This window comes from Benincasa hispida, chromosome 3 (assembly GCF_009727055.1).
Source record: "Benincasa hispida cultivar B227 chromosome 3, ASM972705v1, whole genome shotgun sequence".
NCBI classification, from domain to species: domain Eukaryota; kingdom Viridiplantae; phylum Streptophyta; class Magnoliopsida; order Cucurbitales; family Cucurbitaceae; genus Benincasa; species Benincasa hispida.
Window position 1 is genome coordinate 33,490,703 of NC_052351.1, and position 15,471 is coordinate 33,506,173.

The following is a 15,471-nucleotide window of genomic DNA, read 5'->3' on the forward strand; positions in this document are numbered from 1 at the left end:
ACAAGAATGTCTTCAAGAAAAGACATCAAACTCAACCTCAATATTCCTCACGAGATGTTTGTATGTAGATTGAGTTTTATTGAGTTCCAACCAGTAAGTTTCTTCTAAAATATTCAAGGTTAATTCGAGTGAATAAATTGTCCAGGTGTTCAAAAAATCCAATGACCTGAAAAAATCGATCAACCAAATTCAATCCGTGCGGTTTAGGTTGGGTTATCAACTCATTTAGATTGAGTTGGTTCATGGATCACCTAATATAATAGAAACCACCTAATATAATAGAAACCAATCCGAACCAACCGAATTAAAATTTATTATTGACTTTAAAATTTTCCTTTTTTTTATTATTTATAACATAATTATTTATATATATTGATTTAATTATTTAATTCTAATATTTTTTTGCGAAAAATGAAATAAAGGTTATAATTGGATTTGTTCGGTCTGCAAATAGCATCATTAATAAAAATTTTTAAAAAAAGAAAGTCTTTTGATCAAATTATTAGATTTTTTAATATCCCTAACAACTAAAAAAAATGGATTGGTAAAATTATTTACATTAGGGCTTTACAAAAATTTCATATAAAGTAAGAAAATGAAGCTAAATAGATGTTTATAACATATGTGTATTAACAAAATCAGGTAACTTAAAAAAGTTTAATCAATTTTGAAAGATAATTTGAACTGAGGATTGGGAGGGGCCGCGCGAACGCAGGTCCCCACTACCACAAATAATGACGTAGGCTCTGCCACTCTGGGCAGACCTTAGACGGGCACCCCTCCCCAAAGTGCAATGGAGGTCACCAATCTAGGCAATGAGCCTTTTTGATCGCCCATTTACCCCGTCCAGGTAAGTATGTTTTCTGATCCCCCTCCCTTCTCTTTTATAGACCCTCTTACACTCCAACTCTTCGCAATTTCTCGATGTGGGACAAACTTTGTTATCATAGTTACCTCCTTCTCTTCCCACCCCTTTTGCCTAGCAAACTAAAAAGGTCCCTTCTTCCCTTTTCTCCCCCTTTTTGAATCTATAAGATTAATGTTTAATTGACTAATCATTTTCTTTTTTATGACACAGAATTGAAAATATGGTAGAAAGTATAATCTTTTGAGTTTAACAGAGTCTAAATGTCTATTTTGACGAAATTATAATTTACGGTAAAAAGGTAATATAACGTGACAAATATTATGGGTGAATTTTGATGATTTTTTTCTCTTATTTTTTTAAGTTTTTGTTACTCTCTAGGACTTGATGCGTTGTGTTATGGTGTTCAAATAACTTGACAACCCAAATAATCCGAACCACCCAACCCAAAATGTAAGAATTGGGTTGGGTTAGTTTTGTTTTTGGTCATGTGTTTATATAAATTTACATATTTTTAATTAAAAAAAATAAAATATAACCCGACAATCCAACTCAATCCAAGTGAGTTGGGTTGGAGACTTTATTTGGATCATTTGGGTTGCCAACCCAATAAAAACATCTCCAACACAACTTATGTACACCCTAAGTTGTATTACTTTCTTTTGCTTGGTTCTACCTATTGAGGTACTAAGTCGAGTTGGTAAAAATAATAATAATAGTAATCTAACCAATTCAATTCAATCTATACACATCCATGATATAAAATTGATAAGACTTTTCAAAGAAAAATATTTCGAGAATTACTCGCGAAAAAATTTCTCGTAAGAGATTCTCGATTTATAACCATTATTTTTTAAATTTGGTTAATAAAATATAATTTTTTTGAAAATTTTCTGTTTAAATTATTGTTAATTCTAAGTGAGATTTTATCCTATTTAGAGAAACATTGTTGAATTTTCTTAGAAAAATCAAATAATATCTCAATGTTTACCTCTCTTATTTAGTTAGCGAGAAGATTTTGTATTTGTTCTCTCCTTCACTTCTCGTCTAAACAAGAATTTTTCATCATATTAGAGTCGTGTCCTTGCAGTAACTATTAACATCCTTGACTACAAATATGAGATTTTGAGAACACGATATTCTTATGTTTTTAATGTTTTCAAACTTTAAATTTTAGCTTTAAACAAAATGAATAATAATAATATGATGCTAAAAGAGATAAAACTTTGATAAATATACCATTTCAAGTCATAAAATCATTTTCCTTTAAAGAAAATCTCATTATATTTTATTTTTATTAAATCTGAACTATGTATAATGTAATATATCGATATAATATTTTGAAAAAAAAAAATGTTAATAGCTTTTTTATAGTATTTCAGATTCAACTATAAATATAGTCTGTACAATTGCTATCATAAGCATTTGAAAATTGTTTCCCCCGTTTCTTATTTCCCATTTTGTACGAATCTATCTCATAACTATATTCTAATATTGTAAATAACAAAGTTAATCTATTCTTTCTTGTTCCATTTCCAATATTTTAAACACGTAAATAAAATAATTATTTTGTATCGATAAAATGCATAATAAATATTTAAGAATTGAATATAAAATATTTTTTTAACATTCTATATTATAAAATTTACTTTTCAATTTGTTATAGGATACCCATTCAATTCAATTATAGAGCTAAATATCGGTGTGTAAACGAGAGAAAAATGAAGAGACGGAATATTCTTATTCTTCTCGAATAGATTCTTAGTTCAACAATTGAAGGGTGAGAGATCAAAAATCATTAGCCATTGAAATGATAATTAATGTCTTGTCTAAATATTGGTTCGAATCGGTATCCTCAAATAATTATATCTATCTATTATTATCACATACTTTATAAAAAGATATTAAAACTATACAGTCAAAATGTTGAAATTCAAACCACAAAAACAATATTTAACGTGGAGAAAAGTTTGAAATATATATACTATTTCGTTGTACAAGGAAGGAACATAAATATAAAAGCCATAATTAAATTACATGAAAGAAAAAACGAATAAAAACATAACAAAGCACTATTTGTTTTCATGGTCCTAATGCTCACATTAGCAAATAGGGATTGGAGCACCATTCCACTCCTTTAAACACTCTAAGATCGGATCAATCATCTTTCCTTGACATAAAGCTACGAACACTTTCTCACACACCTCTCCAGGAGATTTTACCTTCTCTCCGGTAAGCAACTCAGTTTCTAACTCTGTTCTCACAAACTTGTAAAGTGGATATGATCTACATTCCTTAATTTGATTTTTAATGGTAGAGTTCCCATTTTCATAAGCAAACCTTGCACTTTCTACCTCCTTGGGTAAAACAACTTTTAGTTCCTCTTCAAAAACTCCAATCTTTTGAAAAATTGAACTATTTGTGTTCTTCTCATCTTCTCCATTTGCAAGTGCATGCTCTACGAGAACTTGTCTTAACTTCTGCATTAATGGATAAGTGACACTACATGGGTCATCAATGTAAGCAAAGGTGTATTCTCTATCAACAACTTTGAGTAAATCTTTCTCACAAAATCTCGATGGGTGGAGAGCTCCATTAGCATCGGTGGTAAGGACCTTCTTGGCCACTTGGCTTACTGTATTTTTCACTATGCTCCTTAAATTTTCTTCCAAATGTCTCAAGTCAATTGCTTGGCAAAGTGCAACTAAAAATGTTGAAGACATGAGTTTCAAAATGTCAATAGCTTCTTCTGTTTTTCTTGAGGAGATTAAACCAAGAGAGTTAACATCTTGATTATGTTGCTCAGCACTTTGGACATGACTTGTTACTGGATTTGCCAAATATTGAAGTTCAGAGCAATATGAAGCCATAGCAATTTCGGCACCTTTGAATCCATAATCTAAACTTGGGTTTCTGCTTGCAGAGAGATTCGAAGGCAAACCATTGTTGTAGAAATCATTAACAAGCTCAGAAAATTGAGCGAAAATGAGCTTACCAATCGAAGCTATGGCCAAGCGAGTGTTGTCCATTGAGACTCCAATTGGCGTTCCCTGGAAGTTACCTCCATGTAGAGCCTTGTTCCTTGAAACATCAATCAAAGGATTATCATTGACTGAATTAATCTCACGCTCAATAGACTTAGTTGAAAATCTAATGACCTCAATCAACGGACCAAGCCATTGAGGTGAAGTTCTAAGAGCATAACGATCTTGTTTTGGTTTCTGAAGAGGATCAATTTCATGCAATTTCTTAGCTTCTTTAATGTAAGAGCTTCCATCCAAAATGTGTTCCATGATTGCAGCTGCCTCAATTTGACCAGGATGATGTTTCAACTTATGAGTTAAATGATCCGTAAATTCAGGCTTACCTTGCATAACCTCAGCAAAAATAGCAGACAAAATTTCAGCTAAAACTGCCAAAATATTTGCCTCAAAGAGAACAATAGAGGCTAACCCAGAACCAACAGCAGTTCCATTAACAAGAGCCAAGCCTTCTTTAGGTTGCAACTCAAAGAACCCAGAAGGAATACCAGCTTCTTTGAAAGCCTCCTTTGCATCAAGACTTTCTCCATTTGGACCAATGGCTTTGGAATTCGGTCGGCCAGTAAGCAATCCGGCAATGTAAGACAGAGGAACAAGATCTCCAGAAGCAGTAATAGTTCCTCGAAGAGGCAAACATGGGGTGACGTTTTGGTTTAGAAGTTTGGTTATAGCTTCCAAAATCTCAAACCTAATGCCCGAGTAGCCTTGAAGAAGAGTGTTGATTCTAACTAACATGGCCGCTCTTGTTGCTGAATGAGGTAAAGTGTGACTCGATTCAATACCATTTCCAAATATTCCCGCATTCAAAAATCTACATGACAAATCATTCAAAAGAAAAATCAATAACAATTTGATTATTGTTTTATTAAACATCCCAATTTTATTTATAAAGAAACATATAGTTTTTATATACTTAGTTATATCCTCTAATATATGTATAACTCAAAGATCATGACATTTTTAGTTTTCCAGGATGTCTTCAGAAATTTCACCTCCATAATTCTATTGATGTTATATTTATCTGTTGGATTAGAAATTTGAACCTACAATTTCTTATATGTCTTAAATCATATGTTATGCTCACATTGTGTGTATATTTCAATTAGTATAACTTCCTTAATTCCTAGATTTTGTTTATTGCCCACAACCATTTTAGAAACTAACATGTTCAAGGTTTTTTTTCCCTATAAATAATAAATATAATATGACAATATTCAAATTTCTATATGCAAAATTGTATTTGGACATCTATTTAAAAACCATGTATAACTATATTTTATCTATTTAAAAATACACTTATTTGATATGATAATTTTTTAAAATCAACTCAAAAACTTAATTTGATAGTAAAATTAAGATTAAATTATAAATTTGATCCCGGTAATTTATGGAAAGATAGAGCTTAATCTCTATCCTTTTAAAAATTAGAATTTAATTCTTATACTTTGATACAATCTCATAAAACTATTTATGCATTAAATTCTAAATTTTTTTTAAAGCGTTAAGATCAAATTTATGATTTAATTCGGTGAAAACTTAAATCAAACCTTTATATTTCAACCCTTCTAAAAATAGCTTTGAGGGGACCTATGGTAGTAATTATAATTTTTATATATATAAAAAATAATAATATATGTTTTTTTTTTTAAATATGTTATATATATATATATGTGCAATTTTTAAAGATACTTCCAAATCGTCCATAAATAATTAAAATAGAATGAGTCAGAACTCACGTGGTAGTAAAAATTCAAAACAGAGGTAGAAAAAAAAAATTACCGTATGAGCTCCCTCTGCAGAGCGCCACCTTCTTTAGTCCGGCGGTGGGAGGTGGCGCCGAAGCCGGTGGTGACGCCGTAGCTGTCAGTCCCTTGATTCATGCTATCCATCACCCACTTACTGCTCGCCTCGACGCCGCCTCTCGACGACTCCGACAACTCCACTGTCACGCCGGAATCCCTGGCGGCGATCGCAGCTACCTGAGATATCGTCAGCGTCTCTCCTCCCAACTTCACCACCGGCCGCCGGTACTCCTCCACCATCCGCTTCACTTCTTCCAAATGGCTTCCCTTCAACGACTCGGCCGCCACTCCCCAATTCAACGGATCATAGTTGATATTATTCCGGCCGCCGATGCAAAACTCGCCGGCGTCTTGGTGACCGGATTCCGCCATCGGAAATTATTATTATAAAAAAAGAAAGAAGAAGAAGAAGGTGGTTTTGGTGGAGGAAATGAAATCTTTAAATTCAGATTTGGATTTCCTGAGTTACCGATGGAGGTCGGAGAATCTTAAATAGAAAATAACGTTGGTTAAAATTACAACTTTGCCCCCACTTGACTTTATAAAGTTATTTTTTTTCCAAAGATCAAAACTTTTCATTAGAAAAATGAAGTCCTCCAAATTTAAATCATTTTAAAAATTATGGGTAACAATGATATATTTGAGGGTTGTTTGAAATCTAATTTTTATTATTATTATAAGTTTTAAAATCTAATTTTAATATTTTTATAAATTTAAAAACACAATTTTTATTATAAAAAAATTTAAAGATATAATTATAACTATTGTCATATTTTAAGAGTGATTTTTATAATTTATGGAAAGTTTATTTATACATACCTCTTAATAGTCCTAACCTCATTTTTGTTATTTTATTCTTTTTAAGGAAAAAAATATTTAATTACCCAATAATTATGAAAAGCCACTCGGCCGAAGACCAACAATCCTCTTAAAATAAGACAACAACTATTGAAAATTAGAAAGCCAAAGATGGAGTCAAACTATGTGCAATAACATTCTTATTTTAGTTTTTAGTTCAAATTTTATTTATCAATATATTTTGGAGCTCAGTTTTGTGGAAAAATTACAAAGGTATTCATTATCATATTTCAAAAATTGATGGTATAAAATTTGTGGGTTTAATATATTATTTTAGTTAATTTAACTAATCTTGTTCTTTTTTTGGTTGATTGTTGATATGATTTGTAAAGGACATCAATCTAAGTTAGATATTTGGTGGTTAAATGACATTAGAGTTAGAAAGGTATTATTAACACAAAATTGAAGATCTAAGGTTTGGTATTAAAATTTCTTTAAAATGTATTCCTATACGCATGCAAACTTTGATATTGTTTTAAATATATATAACTATGTTTGGTTGGTGAATCAAATTTTACAAATTTTAATATAATTTAAGCGATGTAATAATCGATAATATAACCTATTNATTACTAGAATAAAGTACATTAATGATGTATCAATGTGCAAAGATTAGAAAACGCTATGGGATATTATTTACCATTTTCTTAAAATATATTGTTAAAATTATTTATATAATCAATATTTTTTTACATTAGTTACTATGTCAATTTACATAAATGGTGTTATAAATGATGTTATGATATACTTTTTAACTTTTACACATTAATAGTTTTGACAAAAAAAAAAAAATCATACCTTTTTTTCTTTTATTAAAATTATATTATACTTTGAGATTTGTTCATTTTAATTTTATACTCTCAAATATCTAATTTTATTTCTTATATTTTTAATAAGTTGGAAATTAAATCCCTTAAAATTATTATTTCTAAAATTGACTAAACAATAATAATAATTTTTGTGAAAGAAAATATAATAAGTAAATATGTTTTCAAAATTTATAGTAATCGACAATAATAACCATTAGAGGCTAAATTTAAGATTTTTTCAAATTATAGTGATTAAAATTGATTAAAGTTGAATAAATGTCTTCAAAATGATATTTTATCTATTTTTACAAATTTCAAACTTTGAAGAGTAAAATGGAAAATTTTGGACGGTAGGATTATCATTGAAACATATCCAAAGTTCTCATGTATTTCTTATAATTTAACAATTTTTAAAATTTTAGTTTTCTAATTCTTTTTTTAATAATTATATAATTATTAGTTCGAAAAAAAAATGAACGAACAAAATGGCATCGCGTATGCGGTGGTAGGTGAGATGGTGGCAGTAGACCACCACAAGGGAGATTAGTTGAAATTCAATCTTGGCCGTAAGATTCAAACATATTATAAATAATATCTGGCGGCTAAGAATCATGCAGCGTAGCATCCAAGTGGATTGCTAGTGGACGTGGGTTGGTAGAGATATTGAAATTTTTTTCTATTTTTTTCTTTTTTATATTTATGACCCCCAAAAAATGTGCATTTCAGATTAATTATTTGGAGGTTTTTTCTTTTTCTTTTTTCTTTTTTAAAGCCCAATCTGATTTGGAGAAATACGAATTTTGATCATGTGCATTTGTGACTAATTATGTGGTTTTTCTTTAATTTTTTTTTTTTTTTTATGTTAATGGAATAGATGCATCAGTCCTTTCTTTTTATAGATACATACTTTATAGTTTATATCTTACTTTTCTCATATGATTTATTAAATTTATTTTTATTCAACTTTCTAAAGTTTTATACATATGTTTTTTTTCAAATTTTATATTTATTTTAGACTCGCATTTGCAATAATTCTCATTAAATTAATGAAATATTTTAGTATGTAAGACTCTTCTAAAGATTTGTATACAATTCATTTATAAAATTTACTTAAAGTAATATACAAGTTTCAAGGATAAAATCGAAATCTCATACATGGTTTAGAATAAAAGTATATGTATATATTTTAATTTGTTAAAAATATTAAAGAAAAATAATAATTTTTTTTTAGTACAATAGAGTTAGTATTAAATATTTTGTTTGGTTTGTCACAATATAGATTTATATATATCCTACAAACTAAATTATTTTTTTTTTGTCAATTATAGAAATAAATTTACTAAAATGTGGAATTAAATAAATAACAAATTCAATTACAAAATTAGAAAAAGTAACCTAATTGAAATTTGATTGACGTCCAATATACTTATAAGGATTTTCAAAAATAGAAAATAAGATAAATTATTTATACAAAATAACAAAACTTAATCTTCTTTGATAAATGTTGATAGAAGTTTATCAATGAGAAAAATGGATAGAATTTTAACATTGATACTATGTGATAGACGCAAATATAAGTTTACCAGTGTTTTTTGCTATTTCTATAAATAGTTTGACATTTTTTCTATCTGTAAAAGATTTCTATAATATATAGTTAAAATCTTAATCAATTCCCTTTTTAAAAATGGAGTCAAAGTAAATTAAATCAACCATCATAATCATAATCATACTGATAATAATAATAATAATAATAAATAGGATTCTTTTCTTCATCGATCCTCAAACCCTACTTGTTTCACATGTTTTTCGATGAGATTTCAGACAAACACTTAATATAGTTATTTGTTCCATAAAAGTTTGCTTTTTAAGATCTATGGTATTATTATCCATGAAATTTTAAAACCCATCTGACATTTGGGTTTTTTAATACCCTACAAAATGATGAGATATTTATTATCGGAGATGTACAATAAAAATAGAGTCTACTTAATTACTAAACATTAGTTATTCAATACTATCAATTTCAACTGATTACTAAATATAAATATATTATTTAGACTTAATAAATTTCAATTAATACCTCTACAAATACTTCGTGTTATCTAACTATTTAATATGGATTATTATTACTAATTATCAATATAATAATTGATTTTTATTAGTTTAAATATTTTATTAATTAATTTAAATAATTTAATTATGTTTAATATAAATGTATTCATGTCTTATTTTAATTGATTAAATAAATAATTAATATCACAATAAATTAAATTATGTTAAATTTAATTAATGACTTGATTCTTCTATACAAAATTGATAAATTAAATACAAATATTTAACCTCCAAACATTAATTATCTTGCATATCAATTAATTAATTCAAATTTTTAAAACCTCGACATTCAAATTTCAGAAATTTAATATCTATATCCATAAAATAATACTTGTGATTGTAACGCTCCTCAATAATGTCAATGGCAATATAAAATATTTTATAATTATCTAAATATATATATATATATATATGTATTTATTTATTTTGAAGAATTATAATTTATTACTTCAGATCTGTATTCTTACCATTAAAAAATGATTGTTCATGCAGGGAAGGATTTTTTTTCCCACGTGTTGGATTGAATTTAAGCACGAGATCCTTAAGTATCTTTGGCATTTTATAAAATTCTGATTGTTTGTCAGAACTATAATGACAGCAGTGAGAAAGAAAAGATATGAAAATAAATTTTCAAAGTAACTAATATAAAAAACTTTAAATTAGGTAATTGATTCATGAGGTAAAAATATTTTAATTTAGGTTTTGTTTGATAATAAATTTAATTTTTGTTTCCGTTTTTTATAATTATGATTGTTTACTCTACAATTTTTTTAATTAATTTTTATTATTTTATAAAATTTTTAAAAATTGACTTGATTTTTTAAAGTACAAATAAAAAATGATAACAAGCTATATAATCTTATTTGTAGAAGTGCATGTTTGTAAACTCAATTTTCAAGAATTAAAAAAAAAACATATTAATTAGGCCTTAGTTATAATTTTTTTAAAATGTTGTAATTTTTTTATTTAAAGAATGTGAATATATAAATGTATACTTAGTCTATTTTGTTAAAGAAGTTTTAAGTTGGTTTGAGTTTTTCTAGGTTATATTCTTAGTATTTTTGTATTGTATTTGTACCCCCATACACTATTGTAAAAATCATCTTGGAGAAATACATTGTTCACATTGTATCAGAGCTCCACTAGAAAACGACCGTTGTTGTCTGTCATTCGTGGGTTCATCTCCATTCATAACCCTCAATGTCGCTAAGCCCAGCCCGTTCCGTCGTCCAGATCCGAGTGCAGTACTGCGTCGTTTCGATCAAATCCCCGTTTGCGAGGCCCTTAATCAACCTAGATCTGAACGCCACACCCCGACCCAGATCAGTGCACCCAACTCGTTCTATCGTCCAAATCCGAGCACAGTGCACAGTTCTGGCCAGATCCCCGTTTGCGGATCCCTTGTCCTGTCATCCAGATCCGAAAACAAATCTAGCCGAGTGGGACAACATGCCATTCAGATCTACAATGTTCTAGTCGACTAAGCCAAAAAAAAAATATGCAACGTTCGTGAATCCCTTATTTGTTCTAGCCCATTTGCAAGCACCCTCCTCGACGAGACAAATCTAGCCGACTGAGCCGAGCAGACAAGCTGCATTGAATTGTGCCACGCTGACTGAGCCACCGAGTCGGTTCTTGTTTCAATTGAGCAGAGCCATTGAGCCGGTCTTTTCCCAGTTGCCAATTGGGTCGAACCACCAAGACGTCAAGCCACATGGAGAAAGATCATGTGTCTTACCCTATTAGTACCATTCTTGATGGGAAAAATTATCTTACTTGGACCCATCAAATGAAAGAGTTTTCTAATTGGGCGTCAGTTATGACGCGTTGTCACAAGCGATATTCCTCAGCCAGTCAAGATACCCACAATAAATATATGGAACAGTTAGAGGATTGGGATAGTAAAAATCATCAGATCATCATTTGGCTCAATAATATGTCTATACCTGCCATCCATGCTCAGTTTAATGCGTTTGGTAACGCAAAGAGTTTGTGGGATTTCCTGTCTACGCGTTTTCAATCTATTGGATTAGCTCATTATTATCAACTGAACAACACCCTTATTAGTCTCAATCAGGAGATTGGCCAATTCATTAATGAATATTTGACCACGTTTCAACCAATTTCGACACAATTGGATCAAGCTAAAATCAATGTTGATCATCTCCGTCTTATGAAGGTTCTCATTCAGAATATGAGTCTATTCGTGCTGCTTTGCTACATCACAGTCCTTTTCCGTTACTGAACACAACGATTCAGGAAATCCTATTTGAGGAAAAATGTATTGGCATCGCTTCTTCCAAGCAATTTGAGGTTGTATTAGCAAGCACTCATAGCCCAATACTTTTAGAGCTATCTTCTGTAAAAATTGTAAGCTCACTTGACACAAATTTGCTGATTGCCCGAAAGACGAATGCATGTATTGTCATAAGCATGGCTATTGAAGGAACCGTGAGGTCCGTGGCGGAAGAGGGATTGAACCTAAATTTTATTTTCACATAAATCAAAATTTACAGTACATAAATTATGCATCAAAACAAAAATTACAACAGGCATTTAACAAAAAAAAAAATTAAGGAAATGGAAAATCTTACCCTTGAAGACAAAAATTTCTTCACGAATCCTCTTCTCTAAATCGATCATGAACACATCAGTGAGGACGCCACCACAAGAATTTCCTCCGTATTCTCTATATGGGATGAGAATAACAGAAAGTGTGGGCTCTGTATTTCTTTTGGGAAAAGGGAGAATGATTTAGAGATAACGTAGTTCTTATGAGATTTTTTCAGATTAATCAAAATCATAACACACCTTCAGCCTTAGTGGAAAAACTCTCTGTGAAGAAGATTAATCTCCCATAAAACTGAAAGAGTATATCGGCATGCAGCGGAAGCAACAAGGATCAATAAGCACTCTAATTCATTAATTTTGGTAGTAACTAAAGCATGTTCATCAATCATAAGAGGGTTTGATGCTATAACTTTGTAGAACTCTTCAAATCTTGATTCTTAGCTGTTATCTTCTCCAAAACTTGTTGTGAACTATCTCAAGATCTTCCCCACTATCCTCTTAGAACTTTAAAATGAGTTGTGAGACTCAAGAACAGCTTGAACGAAAGGAAACTTGGAGAGAAGCTCATTTCTACAACCCACGTGAAGAACAATTTCTTCATCCCAAATTTTTCTGTAAAAACTCTTTGAATGCATGACTCTCACCCCCAAACTTAAAACCATGCTTGTCTTCAAGCATGCGTTATACTCAAGAAATTCTAACTCACCTTCATGCTTTCCTTTGCGATGACCAACTTCTCAGAATATAATTTACACACACATTTGACCATCATCGCAATGCTCTCCTCAACTTTGGCTACTTCTTCAAAAACATCATTTCTAAGTTTAGATCCAGCAAGCCTTTGCTCAAAAACTTTTATTCATTCATCGCAATTTTGTGTAGCTTCTGAGATTGTGTTCATTAAAAAAAAGTACTTCAAAACTTTGCAATGACTTATTCAAATGTGGCGTTGAACCTGGTTACACCCTTCGTTTTGGCTTACCCCCACGTGTGTCATGCAGGCATTCAACTTCGGTTGCGTTCCATATTCAACTCAACTCTTGTCTCGTTTGTTTTGGCTTGCACTAGACAGAGGAGTTGCACTAATGTGCTGATCTTGGCGACTTGCCTTCGTTTTGGCTTGCCCCCACGTGTGTCACGTGGACATCTAAATTCGAGCAAGTGCCTTTCACAGCTTAATTCTTATCAACATGGCTTTCCTCATTACGTTGACAGTGGAGTTATTATTCCCAAAATCTCACTTTAACTTTTTTTTTGTTTTTTTTTTCAAATGATCACAATATAATGAACGCAATTCTCTGAGACCGCTGCCACCCCCAAACTTAAAGGTTGGCAGCCTCACCACAAAGCTAAAAACAAAATTACAAGAATGCGATAATAAATGTTTGAACACAGGTTTGTACCAAATAAAACTTAAGACTTTCAAAATTTGAAGAAGCTAATAAAAGTAAAGAATGCCTTGCATTGATTAGTTAGAAAATGCGGTGAACTATACGTACCATCATAGAAACATCGCAAAACAATGTAATCGAGAAAAAGAGATTTTCGAAAGGATAAGGTATACGAGATAATAAGAAAAGACCTTAGGCGGAACAACGCATGCACTCATGCGTTGGAATCCACGTGATTGAAGCCTTGCGTTGAAGGGTAAAAGGAATTCTTTCATTGAGCTACGAACCGAGGAGACTTATTGTTGCACCTATCAGAGCAAACGTACCCAAAACCAAGGAATCATCCATATATCCAAAATAACAATAAAATAAAAATAACCTATACTAAGAAAGAAATGTAAAGATAGAGTAGAAGACGTCATTGGAAAAAAATAAGAGTGTTGTCACTGCAAGGAGTCTTCCATGCAAGAGATGGCTCTCAACTGCTTAGGTCAAGTTGCCTTGACCATTGGAACTTCCGGCAATTGTTGGGCGCATGTTGGCCACCATGATTGCCCTTCTACCTTAGGGTCAATACTGACTTTCATCGCATCGCCTATACTTCAATATTGTTTGCAACCTGATCGCACAAACTGCAATACACCCAAGATAAAAAGTTTGCTCGCAGAGACACAAAACTTAACAAACATTTAGTTGCCAAGTCCTCGACAACGGTGCCAAAAACTTGGTGCGAGGAAATTGGAAGTCAATTTTTACTTGACAACCAAAATCCCATGAACACATTATGCGATGCATGTTCCTAAGATATGCATTGATAGTTATGCGTCGATGGTCATGCGTTGGAATGAAAATTGCATTAACGAATGTATGCGATGACCATGCGTCCTGCCACAAGTTTTCTTGCGCTCACGCCAAATATAACATGAACTCAAGTTTCTTGGGTAATTCAAGGTCGAACACAAGGACTTGTAACTATATGTTTGCAGTGATGTGCATGTGGCGGTTGAATAAAAGAATAAAGGGGATGTTGCTAAGTTAATCCTAGTCCTACTCCTATCTATCAGACAATGCAATGAGAATATGCATGAAAAGTAGAGATGCAATAAACCTTGACATGAAAATAAATGTGTGGGAAAATAGATAAAATGGGGAGATGTTTTCATTGCAAAACTTAAGAGTGATCGCAAGGGCAACCCTAGTCAACGCAATCCATGAAATCATGCAACCCACATACAATAGTAAACCACCTCTCGGTGCGAATGCTACGGCTTCTAATGCTAGAACGCATGCGATATATGTGCTAAGTCTACAGGGTCTACACATAAGCCTCTATTCCTATTTATGCGATGACAAAATGACATCCACACAAATATGCGACCATATAATATCATTCCTATTCCTAGGGTGCATGCGATGCAGTGTTGACAAACAAAGCTTATCTCTAAGATCCTCATTCTTTCTTATGTGTTCCAATCCGCTCTCTCGAGTCTTAGATTTTGGTTTTAGACTACTCTCTCAAGTATGTCTAAATGATGAATGATGCGCTCATAGGACAAGATAACCGCATGAACTTGATTGATGCAAGGTTGTTACTATCCCTAGTGAACAATGCAAACAATGCTTAATGCGACCAACCATTTACCCTCTCGAGCAGTTGGTTGTTGTTGACTTTACTCATAGACAAGCATTGCGTTAGCCTATAAACAAGCATTGCCGCAGCTTCACACTAAGCAAATAAGGTTACTCACACACTCACGCAACGCATACCTCTCGGTAGGTTGCTACATGCTTCATATTCCTAATCCACATGACTAAGTATGCAATACCCAAGTAATCCCAGTAAGTGTTGCAATGAAAGTAAAGATGCTAAGCAAAGAAGATGGAGATGGAGTTGAAGGAAACAAAGAAGTGCATTAAAAATAAATTGTATTAATTTCTTAATTCCAAAATGTCATACAATACAATGTAGGAAAAGAAAGAAAAAAGAAATGATTGGCTGGAAGTTTTGCTTCCAGCGGATGT

General features: G+C 31.4%; 1 protein-coding gene and 1 non-coding gene across 2 annotated transcripts; both read right to left on the reverse strand.

Annotated features, from left to right (window-relative positions):
- Positions 1-694: 694 nt before the first annotated feature.
- LOC120074807 lies at positions 695-858 on the reverse strand. The gene has a single exon (XR_005481089.1). It is a non-coding gene; the product is annotated as a U1 spliceosomal RNA (small nuclear RNA).
- A 1,959-nt stretch (positions 859-2,817) lies between these two features.
- Positions 2,818-6,181, reverse strand: LOC120073360 (phenylalanine ammonia-lyase-like). The gene is made up of 2 exons (XM_039026166.1): positions 5,686-6,181; positions 2,818-4,717 (listed from the first exon to the last, which is right to left on the reverse strand). Exons 1-2 carry the CDS (start codon positions 6,078-6,080, stop codon positions 2,968-2,970), a joined length of 2,145 nt encoding a protein of 714 aa, XP_038882094.1. The 5' UTR covers positions 6,081-6,181; the 3' UTR covers positions 2,818-2,967.
- Positions 6,182-15,471: the final 9,290 nt, after the last annotated feature.